General features: G+C 41.2%; 1 protein-coding gene and 1 non-coding gene across 2 annotated transcripts; one reads left to right on the top strand and one right to left on the bottom strand.

Moving 5' to 3' along the window:
* Positions 1-3,482: 3,482 nt before the first annotated feature.
* On the top strand, positions 3,483-5,090 carry LOC121200008 (transcription factor 7-like 1; the record flags this gene model as incomplete). Its single annotated transcript, XM_041065035.1, has 6 exons — positions 3,483-3,589; positions 3,710-3,780; positions 4,012-4,168; positions 4,443-4,550; positions 4,683-4,731; positions 4,945-5,090. Coding segments are annotated over exons 1-6 (624 nt in total), but the record flags the coding sequence as incomplete, so codon positions are not given.
* A 5,270-nt stretch (positions 5,091-10,360) lies between these two features.
* On the bottom strand, positions 10,361-10,433 carry trnal-uaa. Its single transcript has one exon. It is a non-coding gene; the product is annotated as a tRNA-Leu (tRNA).
* Positions 10,434-15,101: the final 4,668 nt, after the last annotated feature.

The raw sequence follows: 15,101 nt of genomic DNA, 5'->3' as shown, positions 1-15,101 counted from the left end.
GTCTCTCTTTCTCTGTACCTTTCTGCAGGTATCTCTGGCTCCGGAGCTGCATGTTCTCTGTCTGTGGTCCTGGCTCCACCCACCTGCTGCTGTTTATTGTCTATAATTATCCATTTCTAACACATTACTGTTGTTTAATGTTCCACACTTTTAAATTTTGGATTAATATTCTATGCAGACTGTAATGTAAATAATTACCAGTTGTGACAGCTTTTTGCTTCTGTGCTCTGTCTCCTATCATAACTGTAATCTGCTGAGCACACATTATCCACTAACTGTTCACTAACTGTAATCTAAACTCCGGCCCTCTAACATTGTCCACCTCCAACCCTGTTTGTATCATGTTTTATATGCTGCATGTCCTTTTAACCCGTGTTTCTGTTCACCTGGTGAATATAAGTCCAATATTCACTCTCTTGCAGCTCAGTTTTTGCTCTCTACCAACTCAAAATATTTACTAAAGCCAGGTAATTCTAAAAATGAAACAATGAGAATGATGATAGTGAACTGTAAAGTTGTAATCTGGGAAGCTAAAAACTCACTTTAAAGTTCCGTAAAGCTGAGGGGGACTGCACAGTCATTCTCAGTACCCTCACCACATGAACAGCATGTCTATTTAAAAATACATAAACACATATTTTCTATTGAGTCACAAAGTTAATATTTAGATTTAAACTTTGAGTCCTAGAGATAGAGAAGCTGGTTTTCCAGGGATGTCAGTGGAGGCTAAGTTGGTATTCTAGGGACATCGAGCTACATTAGCCTGCTGAAGAAGTAAGCAGGAAATGAGACGAGAATGTGAGACATAACATTGTTAATCAAATAGTAAGTAATTAAATCGGGTGAAGGCCAGTCCTTCTTAATGTGTATGTGCATTTTAGGGCTTTCACTTTTTTTATTCAAAATTCTAACTACCATTCACACACTGACGAAAAAAAAAAACTTTTTTACTCAGCGCAGTGCAGTCAACATGTTTCGACTCCTTTGATTTCCCTGTAGTCAGTGATCATTTTTACCAGCTGCAATAGTGTGGCTGAGAGCCCAGGCAGGAGCAGCAACAGATAGAGCAGAGAAAGCAAAGATTACCTGTGTTGACTGCAAATAACAGATCCACAAGCGTCAGTGACGTGTGGTGTTTGCCCCTAAAACAACCCAATGCCTTGTTCAAGTGAGCCCACTTAGAGAAGAATATTTTCATGATCATTCTTGCTCACTAAAATAACTATTGCTTTCAAAATCAGGTTGTTGTCCTGCAGTTTAGTGAATGTCCACATTCTTTTCCTGTGACAGATTGACTGTTTTGGCCATTTTGGGTTATATGATTTTCACTCGTGGTCATAAATGCTTTTGAAATGCATATTGGTGAAGTTATTGTATCCTAAGATCCAGGGAAGAATTGATTGGTTTTTATTTTGCAAAGAAAAAAAAAACCAATATTGATCTAATTTCAGTTTGTATTTGTAATTTCGATAGCATGTTCTGTGGTTACAAATTAACTAATAAATTTTCACATTCTTTTGAATTTAAATTTCATGTCCTGATGTTGATTTTTATATATGCTAATATTACAGTTCCATTTAGACTTAGATTTGAGATTTTTTTCACTGATTATTGAAATTATATGCAAATTATGTATGAAAGGTAGGAATGACTGCTATGGCCATTCTAGTAGTTGTGGAATTCTGGTAGTTCGAGTGTTAATGACAACTTCAACCTAAGATCTGTGACAATCTTCACCTGCCTAGCAGCAGTCCTGTCCTATAGGCCATCATGAAAAACTGTGTGTCCACTGTCCTCTGTCATCCTCTCTGCAGTCAGATAAGTAGAGGTGGAAGAGTTTTGCATTGACTCCTCCTCACAGGAAGGAGAGAAGTAGACGGGACTAATCTCACTTCTTGTTCGGTAAAAGGAGAATGCAGATTTACTGGCCAGGAATTGTCTGAGACTGTAGTTTGAAAAAAATGTAGTCATTTTTTATTTAACAATTCGGTTTAGACAAACTAGGAATAGAAGCTATTTTTGTCATTCAAAAAAAACCTAACCCTCATGTGACACCCTATAAGTACAGAGATGTGTTTGAACCCCTGTGCTCATCACCTGCTGTTTTGGCTTTCACCCAGTGCACGTGGGGATACACTCAACAACATGCAGAAGATGTATCACGTCACAAGGGTTCAAGATGCAATCAGGACATTTTTGTGTCACTGCTGTGTGTGTGTTTCATTGGTGTGACTGTAACTGAGCTGTGTTTGAGGTTGCAGGGCACTGATCGTCATGCATTGTTTCTTAACTTGTGTTTATTCATCATGTTTTGGTGAAGGGCCATTACTCTGCTCAGCTCATGAAAAGGCAACAGTGACAGGAAGCTTCACCTAATCTGAGAGGACAGGATGTGTAGAGTACTCAGAGCATGTAGACTGTAAATAAACCTTTTCCTTGATTTAAATTTGAACTGGAATGCTGATAATAAACTGATTAAAGTCTTGATATTCATGGTTTTCATTTGTGTCACGCATCCACTTCTTTTTAAGTCCCACAGCTATGCTGATTTGTATTTTCATTATTGTAAAAGTACTTTTACTTCAATAAAAGTATTGTGATCCTGTAGAATCTTCACAGGAATTAGAATGTTTATATTCATTTATGATGATGTCATTCTATGGAACATGACCCAATAAGTGACTGGTGTTGGTTCATTCCACCTGCAGACCTCACAGAGTTCACAAGGTACACTCTCACAGGCAACTGGAAACTGGAAGACAAGAAACATCTATTGATTGAAGTAAACTCTGTCAGCAAACACAGTAAGTACCTACTTACATGGCAAAGATTTTTTAAGCTAGGTTTGCCCGTGTTGTTTTTAAATGCAGGAACAGTTAGCTCAGCATGCAATGGCATTTTTAGTAGTCATAACTTGACTCTTAACTCTCTAATCGCACACCTCTGTGGCCTCTGTGGTAGGAGTTACACAAATTCTAACCAAGAATCCAGTTTGCACTTGGTACTTTTATGCTTTTTGTTATTCCATGTAAAAATGCCTCAAAACTTCCTGTCAATCTCATAGGAGCTCAGTAAGAAAAAACCAGCTACAAACTTCTGATGATGGATCTCAGCACAGAGTTTGAGCATGTGATAGGGCAGATGGAGTGGGGAGAAGTGCTTGACACTGTGAAGGAGATGATGGGTAGTCTTTTGGGAGACTCACCCATCCCTCCACCTCCACCTGCTGCCCCTGTTGCCCCTGCTGTCAGTGCTGAGCTGAGGTTTGACACCCACCCTCAGCCAGCGTATTATCATATGCAGTCAGGTCACCTGAACAGCCAGATAGGTGCTAACAGCCAGGGACAGGTGAGATACTAAATATAGGTTAGAAATAAGCAAACACAATCTCTTCAGATAAATCCAATGCTGAAGATTTGCTCTGTGATGGTTTAGTGAATGGCTATTCTGACACCTGATGGACAGATGACACAGATGATGCACTTTGTCTAATTGCATGTATTTGTGCATGTTTGTATCTGCAGTATCAAAATGTGCCGGTGGTGAGACTTCATCCGAGCACGGGGAACCTGGTTCCTGTTGGTATGATGTAAGTAACACACACATTAATGCAAACAAACACATGAGTGTACACAAGTACAAACCTTTGTTTTTATCTTCAAGCAGTTTTTCTGTTGTCTGATGTATGTTTCTGATGTTATTTATGAAGGAATGGAGAGGTGGTGTACATGTTTGCCACAGATGGATGTGCTCCTGCTTTTGCGGCCCCTCCACATCAAAGTAAGTCAGCCTGACTGGCTCATGTTCTGTGGCAGTGGTCACCAACTGGAAGACCATAACAAAGCCTGACCTATAATCAAATCATAGTCACTTTTGATTTCATTTCTTGCAGCTACCAAGATCCCAGCTGACTTTGTTGCTTGTTTGTAAAATACTTCTTTCCTCACAGTTGTACACAGTGGTAATACATGCTCTTATTCTGTTCTTTGTTTCTTTTCTGTATTTCCGTAGAAAGAGGAGGTGTGAGAGCCAGGAGAAAGACAATCAGCCCTACATCAAGAAGCCGCCCAATGCCTTCATGTTGTTCCGGGAGGAACAGCGACCAAACGTTGTGGCCGAACTGAACATCAGGGACAGTGCCACAGTAAACACTGTCCTTGGACAGAGGGTAAGTGTCCTCACTCTGTCTGTTTGAAACACTGTGTCACACAAACTTTATCACAATTTGGTCCAAGATTTTTCTGCAGTCATACACTGATCAGTGTCTGAGGCAACACTCTAACCATAAAGCTTCACATCTTGGCAGTAATTTTTGTTCTTTTCTTGAAAGGAAATGATTGGAATATGTTTTTAATGTTTGTGTTTGTAGACTAGTCGGCCTGTCGCTGCATGTAGCCGTGTGTCAATGTGTGCACTGACAGTGTGTTATTGTGTGTCCACAGTGGAACTCTTTGTCGAAGGAGGAGCAGGCCAAATATTATGTAGAGGCTGAAAAGGAGAGGAGGCTCCATGCTCAGCAATTCCCTGAGTGGTCCTCCAGGGACAATTATGTATGTACACTGTGCTCAGATACAACTCCTGCATGTTTGCATCATTACAGTAGATAAAACAACACAATCCTGGAAAAGAGTTTTTATCAGCTGATATCAGGTGGAAAGTCAAGTGTGTTTGTTTTTGTATAGGGCAAAAAGAGGAAGAGGCAGAGGAGCAGGGCACCAACCAGGGCTGAAGGTACGGCAATATTAAGTTATGATGACCACAGATTGTAGAAACATTTACCAAATGACTCCAACCCCCCCCCCACACACACACACACACTCACAAGGTGAAAACAGCTGTGTCATCATGGCTGTTGAATATTACTCAGTACAAGTTTAAGAAGCAGTATCCAGTTTTGAAAGGATTTTAGAAAGTCTCTGAACAGTGTTTTTGTTTGTTTTGCAGCATCTGCTTCTAAACCGCTGGAGGTCACACAGCCAGCCAAGAAGCTTTGTGTGGCACCAGAGCAGATGTACAGTCCCCTCTCTACACCACCTCGACTGCCCTCTTTCACCCCCCCACCACCACCACCACTTCCCACTACTTACCCCCCCAACTTACACCCACACCTCTCTTTTCTCTCCCCCCCACTACTTACCCCCACCCCCCCACCCACTACTTACCCCCACCCCTCCACCCACTACTTACCCCCACCCCTCTTTCTCCCTCTCACTCCCCCTTTTCCCTACCCCCCCTTCTCCCCTTTCCCCCTCTTTCACTTTAAAAATGTCTGTAACTGTGTGCATAAATGTATATCTGCACACACCTGTGTATATATGTATATATGTAAAGATCAATCAATCAATGAGAAACTACAACCCTTTGCCTTGCTCCTCACTTGTAATGGAGTATTTTTACATTGTGGTATTTGTAGCCTTCTTTTACTGAAGTGAAAGATCTGAGTGCTTCCTCCATTACTGATTATTAACACCCCAGTCAATGGAGAACAAGTCCACTTATTTCAGTTTTTAATTCTTAAATAAATAATTAAATAACAACGTTGCTTAAGCTCTGACTGAGTTCGGAGAAGAAGCCAGAGACCTGCAGCTGCTCCCCAGCTCGGCCTCCACCGCCCAGCTGCCTCTCAGTGGATCTCAAAATCCCCAAGTCTCACTCATTTCTTTACATTTTAAAGTTGGTTAATTCCAGTACAAGCTAAAAACAACTACAGACTGTTTGCTCAGCTACAACATGTAGAAACATGAAATAAGAAGATGAAATTAGATGAAATAAACAAATCCATCTTAAAATAACTAAAATTCGCTATGAGATTTGGTCTTGAGGTTCAGGACTGCAAATACTAAATTTCCCGGTTAATTATTCAATTATTAATTATCCAACATAATGGTATAACAACAACATCAAACAACAAAATGCCAAGAGCTTATAGGTTTAATCAACAATTAATCAACCAGTTATTAAATGTATAACTGAAACAAAAGAACACTAACTTGTGATTTCCTCAAGCCTCCACGAAAGTTAGGTGGAAATGTACAGGACATAAGCTTAAACTTGAGATTTATAATGATTGCTGGCATCTAACCTTCTGAGATAACTTGTGTTAACACTGGGGAAGCCTTTTGGATGAGAGGTGACGTCCTCAAGAACCTCAAGCAAGTCCAGGTGCCTTCATATAGCACTTTGAAGTATCATGACCTGGATGACTGAGAATGTTCACAAACATTCAAATAAATATGCGGCAAATGGAACATGCTGAGGGTGCAGTCAAAATAATGCAAATGTCTCATGACCAGCGATTTTATATGAAACCTTACATGCTTGTTGTGAAACGGATGTTGATGCAACTTATGACTTTCTTTCTTTTCCTGCCTTTTGTGTGCGTATCTGTTGATCTGGGTGGCAGGCTGCAGCATTCAGTTGCTCTAATATGCATAAATACAGTTGTACTGAACAAACTAAGTAGCCATGGTTGGTTTTATCGCTCTCCATGCACCTTAGTATTAAAAAGTATATTTTTAATACTTGGCCATAATACTGTCCAGCCGTGGCTATGCAGTTCTTTGTCTCCTGCACGCTCTCCTATTTCCACTTTTGTATTATATACAGCTATATAGTTTTTAATCATTTTAAATAACTGGTTATTTAATTCATCAATTTATTACATTCTTTTATACACCTTTCTTGTGATATTGATGGTTAATATAATTGTTGAAATGAACCATTTTTAATGTGCAATAAAGGTAATTATGAAGCTCTACTCTAAGTTTGTTGATTTTTTTCATATATCTATTATGCATACTACTGTAATCATCAAAGAACACACTTTTATTTATAATGAATTACAAGTGTATTTCTACATTAGCTTTAATCAATGACATAAATAATAGAATTTTGTATTTAATGTTGCTGCAACAATGAAACATATTAAAAACTACTTACCTTTACTTAGTTTTAATGACATTGAAAACACTAATTCAACAAAGCATCTTGTTAGATTCATCATGAGATTTATGGTAAATTTGGAAAAACCTGACGAGTGCTCTGTAGTTCATAGAAAATGCACTCAGTGCCATTACCTTACAGTAGGTTTATTTGAAATTCAATATAACAGAAAACTGTGATCAGAAAATTAATAAGGCACATTAAATACATTTTTAATTAGAATAAGTGTAGTTTGGAATAAAACTAATGTATGTGAGCTGTACTACACTGACAGTTTGAAGTCTCCATCAAATGAAAAACATACAAGGACAAGCAAAATCAACTATTTAACCTAATTAATCTGAACTCTGTCGTATCTTCAATACACAGTTTGTCTTTTTAAAACATACTTCTACAGTGGTGACAGCAGCACACATCTATTACAGGAGTCACATTTGGCTCCTGTAATACAATTCTGCTTCGCCAGATATCAAATTGGGAAATACTTTCACTAATGAAAGTGGTGACTGTGCTAGAGCTGATTCCACATTTAATTCCAGTTTAATATTTTTTCAGTCCTGTTTACTAGCATCGCCTCTACCAACAGCAGAGATGAAGTCCAAGACGTAAAACTGTACCTGTGAAGACTTGGGACAGAGAACAATAAACTTCTAAAAAGCTGGTCCGTTCTTTCATCAGAGGAAGCTGAACTGGATCTGGGTTTTCTGGCATCCATCCATGCAGTCTGCCTTCTCCACAGATGAATGGCAGCAAATATTCTGCTCCATACATGAGGTCTTCATTCTGTTGGCACAGGTTGTTCAGATGTCTGTGCCCGGCCAGTTTACCCGGACTCGTTTGGCTGCCAGACCCCGCCTTTTGCAGAAGGAGTAAACAGAGTTTGTAGGAGTTATCATTTAGGGAAAAGTATTTGGTGAGTAACAAGCTTTCTTTTCTTTATTCAATACAGACAGGCTACTATCAGTAACAGTGCAATAATTCGTTTTTACAACACTAAAACTGAAACTGTGTCTTAAGCTAAATCTGGCTTTTAGCTAGCTAATTACTTCAGAGTAGTCTCTTTTATAGTTAGCTTACAGTGGCAGTCTAATGATTTTACTTGAAACAGGACATACAGTAGCACTTGTGGTGAGTCTGCAGGCATGATAATATGTGTGTTGTTTCATAGTCTCCTTAAAGTTGGCACGTTTTCCATAAATTCGTGCTAACAAAATTAGCGCGTTAGCACGCGCTGTTTTGGCTAACGGCTTGACATTCATCCACGGAAGTAGTGATGTGTCGCAATTCTCCATTGACCCCCATGTTAAAATAGCCAACTTTACAGCCTAAAAATATATATATTTACAGCCTGGTACAATTTTTGTGGGGGGGGGGGATTTTTTTGTACCACAACCGTTTTTGTGTTATTTAGGCTTAATAAATTAGGGCGTGGTTACGCTGAGTGACAGCCCATAGACAGGCACAGGCATTTGGCTGGGCTAGGCGGCTACATCCAGAGGCCTCCGGCTACCTCCAGCGGTTGACAGGGACTGCAGTGTCCGTGTTTGTTTGCCAATGTTCGGATAGGTTTTTGTGACAGTATGGCTTGTTGTAGTGTAGACTGTACTAACCGACAGTCTAAGGAGTCTGTGTTGCAGTTTTTTTGGTAAGTAAATTTCTCACTATTTTACCTGGATGTTTGCACTAATTAGCATGTATTAGCATATTTTGCCACTGGCTTATGACTTAATTGCCGATTTATGGTCGCTGCTGATACAGATAGAGGACAGAGCGGATAATGTTAGGAACGCTGTTGCGGTGTGTTCCGTGCTCTCAGAGTCCGTTTATTGTGGGAATACTATTCTACAATCTTATTTCGTCTCATTTTTCTGTTTAAAAAGGCCGACATTGCATGGACAGAGCAGCTCCGTCAGTAAGCGGCTGCTGTGTGCTGCTGTAACTGTAAGTGGATAGTGGGTGGAGGCAGCGGTAAATATTAAACATTTTAATATATTATTATCATCATTATTTTGATCTTTATCATTAATAATAATGACAATGACAATAATAATAATAATAACTTTTAATATAGTTAATCAATATGAAATAATAATGATTGTTTCACAGTTAAATAACAGGCTAGAAATAAATTTCCCCCCACAACTCCACCAAACCCTGCAGCTCCATCTAAAACCTCTCTATCTGAAACAGTCATGTTTAAAACACAGCAGCAACATTATGATCTCTGTTGTATGCTCTGTGTCGGACTCGGGGACTGTCGTGTGGTGGATGTAGCTGCCGCTTAGCTTGTTAGCCTAGCTGATTAGCCTTAGGCTAGCTCGGTTGCTCCGTGCTAAGTGGCGGGTTCTCGGCCGGTTGACCCCGGCTGACCCGTAGAGCAACCGCCTCTTCGCCAAATATGGAAAGTACAGTCCCACTAAAATCCAAGATGGCGCAGCTCAAATGCCCATGGTTTGGTCACAAAACCGACTCCCGAAACCAATGGGTGACGTCACGGGTGCTACGTCCATGTCTTATGTCTATGGCCTATATGTCAAAGTCAAGGCCCGTGGGCCACATCCGGCCCGCAAAAGAATTTTCTATGGCCCCCGGGATGATATTTGATTAGTATTAGAACCGGCCCGCTGGCGTTTAGCGTGCGCCAATACCACATCCACAATGCAAGGGTAGCGAACAGACTCACTGCAGTGCTAGCCTGGTTGTCATGACTACCAAAACTCTTCGCGCTATTGCAGTGCAGCAAGCGGGCATCGTTTTAATTATCCATCAGCAGTCAGAGCAGATGTCGACTTTCAGCTACCCCCCTCCCTAAAAAATGGCTAAACGGAAGGTGGACGTTTGAAATTACTAACAGAGCCATAAGACAATATTGCTTTATTCATTTAATGTACAGGACATGTGATTTCTCTTTAAAGGAAGTTTGTTTTTGTCTATGTGCCTGTTGAAAATGTTTTCACTGGAAATTACTGACAGAGCCATAAAAAATACTGGATTTAAACATTAGCCTAAATAGTATACACCTTGTTAGGTATTGGTTAAATAGGCTATGTATAATAATTTAAATATGTTTTAATAAACATTGAATCAGCCCTTGGCTTGTAGCAAATTTGTTTTTTTGGCCCTCTGTGTATTTGACTTTGACATCTCTGGTCTATGGGTATAGTTAAGAAAATGAGTGACACCAGGAAAAGAAGCAAAATCTGGAACCATTTCAGTTATATTGATAATACAAAGGCAGAGTGTAGAGTCTGCAAGAAAAGTTTAAATTTGTTTAAAAGTTTAATATTGTTTTTGTCATGTCATCATCTGCCGCTTATCTGAGTCTAGGCCCAGGTCGCAGGGGCAGTTCCTGCCCAATTCACAATGCACCAAAGTCCTATGGCACCTCCATGGGTGGTGAGCCCATGGGAGATGGTGTCACCCGGAGTGGGATTCAAACCCACGACCCTGAGAAGTTAAGTCTCATGCTCTACCAACTGAGCTAACCAGGTGGCTGATGTTTTTTGTATTTTTAATAATTTATTTTTTATGTAGAGTAAATAAATAAAGGTATATTTATATAATAAACATATATAAATTAAAAATACATTAGTAATTCATTTTGTGCATATTTTTATATTGTTGTTGACAGTAAATTAATTCAATCAACATAACAACAACAAGCCGCTTGGGAGTCGAAAGAGCCGAAGATTTTCATTTCCTGTCATGTGACAAAGAGTGAAGTGTGACATCTAACTGGATAAAACCTCAGAACATCTGAAACATGACTTAAATAGTTCATTACTCATTTGTTGCAAATGAATTTCCTCTTGTTGGACTAACACAGCACTGACTGTGTGTTAGTGATGAAGAGTTAACAGTGAATGAAGCAGGTGAGTCAGGGAACAAAGTCTTTATTTACCTTTTGTAGTTTTACACCTCAGCAGGAACCACAGACCTGATGTCCTGACGTGGACCACCTAGGACCAGCATCAGTGTGATCTGACTGTCGCCCCTCCTACCCTCAGACTCACTCATTGGACTGACAGGTGAGATCCACTGCACACACTGGACCCACAGGTGAGGTCTGCGTTTACCTGTCTTTCTGCTGGAAGTGATGAAAACCAGTTCTTACTGAATCCAACCTCCAACAGTCTGTTGGAGCCGCATGTTGAGAAGTTCTTCTTTCTGATCCAGACACTTGACAGTGGGTGGGTTTATATAGGATCAGTTTGCCTGTCCTACCTGCTCATTGACACTGCTCTCTGATTGGCTCTGACAGATGGCGTCAGACTTCAGTGACGTCAGACCTCCACCATGATGGTGAGTGTCATCAAAGGTTCAATCGTGTGTCTGGGATGAATTTCCTTTTTCTGGACTAACACAGCGCTGACTGTGTGTTAGTGATGAAGAGTTAACATTGAATGAAGCAGGTGAGTCAGGGAACAAAGTCTTTATTTACCTTTTGTAGTTTTACACCTCAGCAGAAACCACAGACCTGATGTCCTGACGTGGACCACCTAGGACCAGCATCAGTGTGATCTGACTGTCGCCCCCTCCTACCCTCAGACTCATTGGACTGACAGGTGAGATCCACTGCACACACCGGACCCACAGGTGAGGTCTGCGTTTACCTGTCTTTCTGCTGGAAGTGATGAAAATAAGGTCTTACTGAATCCAGTCTCCAACAGTTTGTTGGGGGCCACATGTTGAGAAGTTCTTCTTTCTGATCCAGACACTTGACAGTGGGTGGGTTTATATAGGATCAGTTTTCCTGTCCTACCTGCTCATTGACACTGCTCTCTGATTGGCTCTTACAGATGGCGTCAGACTTCAGTGACGTCAGACCTCCACCATGATGGTGAGTGTCATCAAAGGTTCAATCGTGTGTCTGGGATGAATTTCCTTTTTCTGGACTAACTAACACAGCGCTGACTGTGTGTTAGTGATGAAGAGTTAACAGCGAATGAAGCAGGTGAGTCAGGGAACAAAGTCTTTATTTACCTTTTGTAGTTTTACACCTCAGCAGAAACCACAGACCTGATGTCCTGACGTGGACCACCTAGGATCAGCATCAGTGTGATCTGACTGTCGCCCCTCCTACCTTCAGACTCACTCATTGGACTGACAGGTGAGATCCACTGCACACACCGGACCCACAGGTGAGGTCTGCGTTTACCTGTCTTTCTGCTGGAAGTGATGAAAATGAGCTCTTACTGAATCCAGTCTCCAACAGTTTGTTGGGGGCCACATGTTGAGAACTTCCTCATTCTGATCCAGACACTTGACAGTGGGTGGGTTTATATAGGATCAGTTTTCCTGTCCTACCTGCTCATTGACACTGCTCTCTGATTGGCTCTTACAGATGGCGTCAGACTTCAGTGACGTCAGACCTCCACCATGATGGTGAGTGTCATCAAAGGTTCAATCGTGTGTCTGGGATGAATTTCCTTTTTCTGGACTAACTAACACAGCGCTGACTGTGTGTTAGTGATGAAGAGTTAACAGTGAATGAAGCAGGTGAGTCAGGGAACAAAGTCTTTATTTACCTTTTGTAGTTTTACACCTCAGCAGAAACCACAGACCTGATGTCCTGACGTGGACCACCTAGGACCAGCATCAGTGTGATCTGACTGTCGCCCCTCCTACCCTCCTACCCCTGTCACTCATTGGACTGACAGCTGAGATCCACTGCACACACCGGACCCACAGGTGAGGTCTGCGTTTACCTGTCTTTCTGCTGGAAGTGATGAAAATAAGGTCTTACTGAATCCAGTCTCCAAAAATCTTTTGGGGGCCACATGTTGAGAACTTATTCTTTCTGATCCAGACACTTGACCGTGGGTTTATATAGGATCTGTCCTACCTTCTCATTGACAGTGCTCTTTGATTGGCTCTTACAGATGGCGTCAGACCTCAGTGACGTCAGACCTCCACCATGATGGTGAGTGTCATCAAAGGTTCAATCGTGTGTCTGGGATTATGTCACAGAGCGGGCAGGGTTAGACTCTGCTGGGAGACGTGCTGACGTAGTGGTAACGTATTGTGTCACTTCCTGTTTGCGGCTTCTGCACTGTGGTGCTACGAGTGTTTGCAGTTATCCTAGCTTATCAATCTACATTAACTTTGCTGTGCTCTGTGGTCAATCTCTGAATTCTTGCACACGTATATTGCTTTAGTTGAACATCTGTTGTGCACGGGCCCCTTGGTATTTAACACTAGAATATAATCACTCTATCTCTGGTCCGCTAGCTTAGCTGTTAGCAATGGCTTATCTCTCTCCTGCTGTCTCTCCTCTCTCTTCCACGGTGTGTGAGATGTTTAGTCACTCCTCTGCCTCCTTTAGCGATAATGGTATGTGTAATAAATGTAGTATTTTTGTAGCATTGGATGCAAGGCTGAGGGAAGTAGAGGCTCGGCTCCGCACCATAGATAACCACCCCGCAGCAGCGCTAGCTAGTCAGTCCCCAGTACTTGGTCTGGACCAGCCTAGAGTAGCTTCAGCTAGCCGTCCCACTTTAGCTCCTGTTAGCTGTTCCCCGCTAGCTCCCGAGCTCCCCGGCTGACCCGTAGAGTAACCGCCTCTTCGCCAAATATGGAAAGTACACTCCCACTAAAATCCAAGATGGCGCAGCTCAAATGCCCATGGTTCGGTCACAAAAACGACTCCCCGAAACCAATGGGTGACGTCACGGGTGCTACGTCCATGTCTTATACAGTCTATGTTTGATAATGGATCAGCAGATTGATTTATTCTGTCTTACTGAGACCTGGCTGCAGGAGGAAGAATATGTCAGTCTAACTGAGTCAACCCCTGCTAGTCATATTAATTATCACATTCCTCGAGGCACAGGCCGAGGAGGAGGAGTGGCAGAAATCTACCACTCAAGTTTATTAATTAATCCCAGACCCAAGCCTAGTTAGCCTAGCACATTTGAAAGCCTTATCCTCAGCCTCTCACATCCAAACTGGAAGACAGAAAAACCTATTTGCTGTGGTGTATCGTCCACCTGCTGCTTACTCAGTTTTTATCTGAATTCACTGAATTTTTATCTGATTTAGTGCTTAGAACGGATAAAGCAATTATAGTGGGTGACTTTAATATTCATGTAGATACCCACAATGACTTAAGACTGCATTCTATTCAGTATTTACACTCGGCTTCTTGCAAAATGTTAACAAACCAACTCATCGTTTTAATCACACTCTTGATCTTGTACTAACTTATGGCGCAGAAGCTGAACATTTGACAGTTTTCCCTATTCTACGTTCTAGTCTACATTATTCTGTTCTATTCAACAGTATTCTATTCTTCAGTATCCTGTTCTTCATTCTGTTCTACAGTATTCTCTTCTTCAGAAAGGCTTCTACACTTTTAATCATGTCCATTGATTGTACACATTCTTTTGTAATCTGTCTTGTGATGGAGTTTAATGTCCTGCTGTGAAAAGTCATCATGGCACCATTCAGCTCATCTTTTGCTGAGCTTTCTGAAGTCCAGCTGTCTTTCACACAGAAATGTCCATGTTCTCATAAACCAACTGTATCTGATGCTTTATTTTGTTACATCAGGGTTTACTCTTACATCTCATGTAATGTAATTCCACCCATCCCACACACAGACTTTTGCAACCCCTCCCCTCAGGCAGGCGGCTGAGGAGCATCCGGTGCAGGACCACTAGGCTCAGGAACAGCTTCTTCCCTGAAGCTGTAAGACTGCTGAACTCTAGCCCTGCCCTGTAGATACCCTCCCCTCCCTCCCCTCCTCACCACACAGTGACTGACTTGCACTACAACACTATCCACTATGTGCAATACTTGGCCATCATAGGGCAACATATTCATATATATGGACTATAACTATAATATATGGACTACCTCTTTGTACTACTACTACCTCCTACTTGCACATGCATGTTTATGCACATGCTAATCTCGGCTTCCTTATTTTATTTTATTTAATTGTTTATATGTTTATATTTTGCTCTGTTATCTATATTTTTATTGCCCTTATGTTTATATTTATATTTTGGCTCTTTACATCTTGCTCTTGATGGCTTAAACTGGGACCTGAGTACTAATTTCGTGCCATAACATGTAAATGTACTGGTATGACAATAAAAGTTCCTTGATCCTTGATCCTTTCTTATTGTGTTCTCTCCTCAGCCAACCTGAGCCAT

Source organism: Toxotes jaculatrix, chromosome 19 (assembly GCF_017976425.1).
Source record: "Toxotes jaculatrix isolate fToxJac2 chromosome 19, fToxJac2.pri, whole genome shotgun sequence".
Lineage (NCBI taxonomy): Eukaryota > Metazoa > Chordata > Actinopteri > Toxotidae > Toxotes > Toxotes jaculatrix.
The sequence above is the reverse complement of the archived record's forward strand: the minus strand, read 5'-3'. Positions and strand labels throughout refer to the sequence as shown.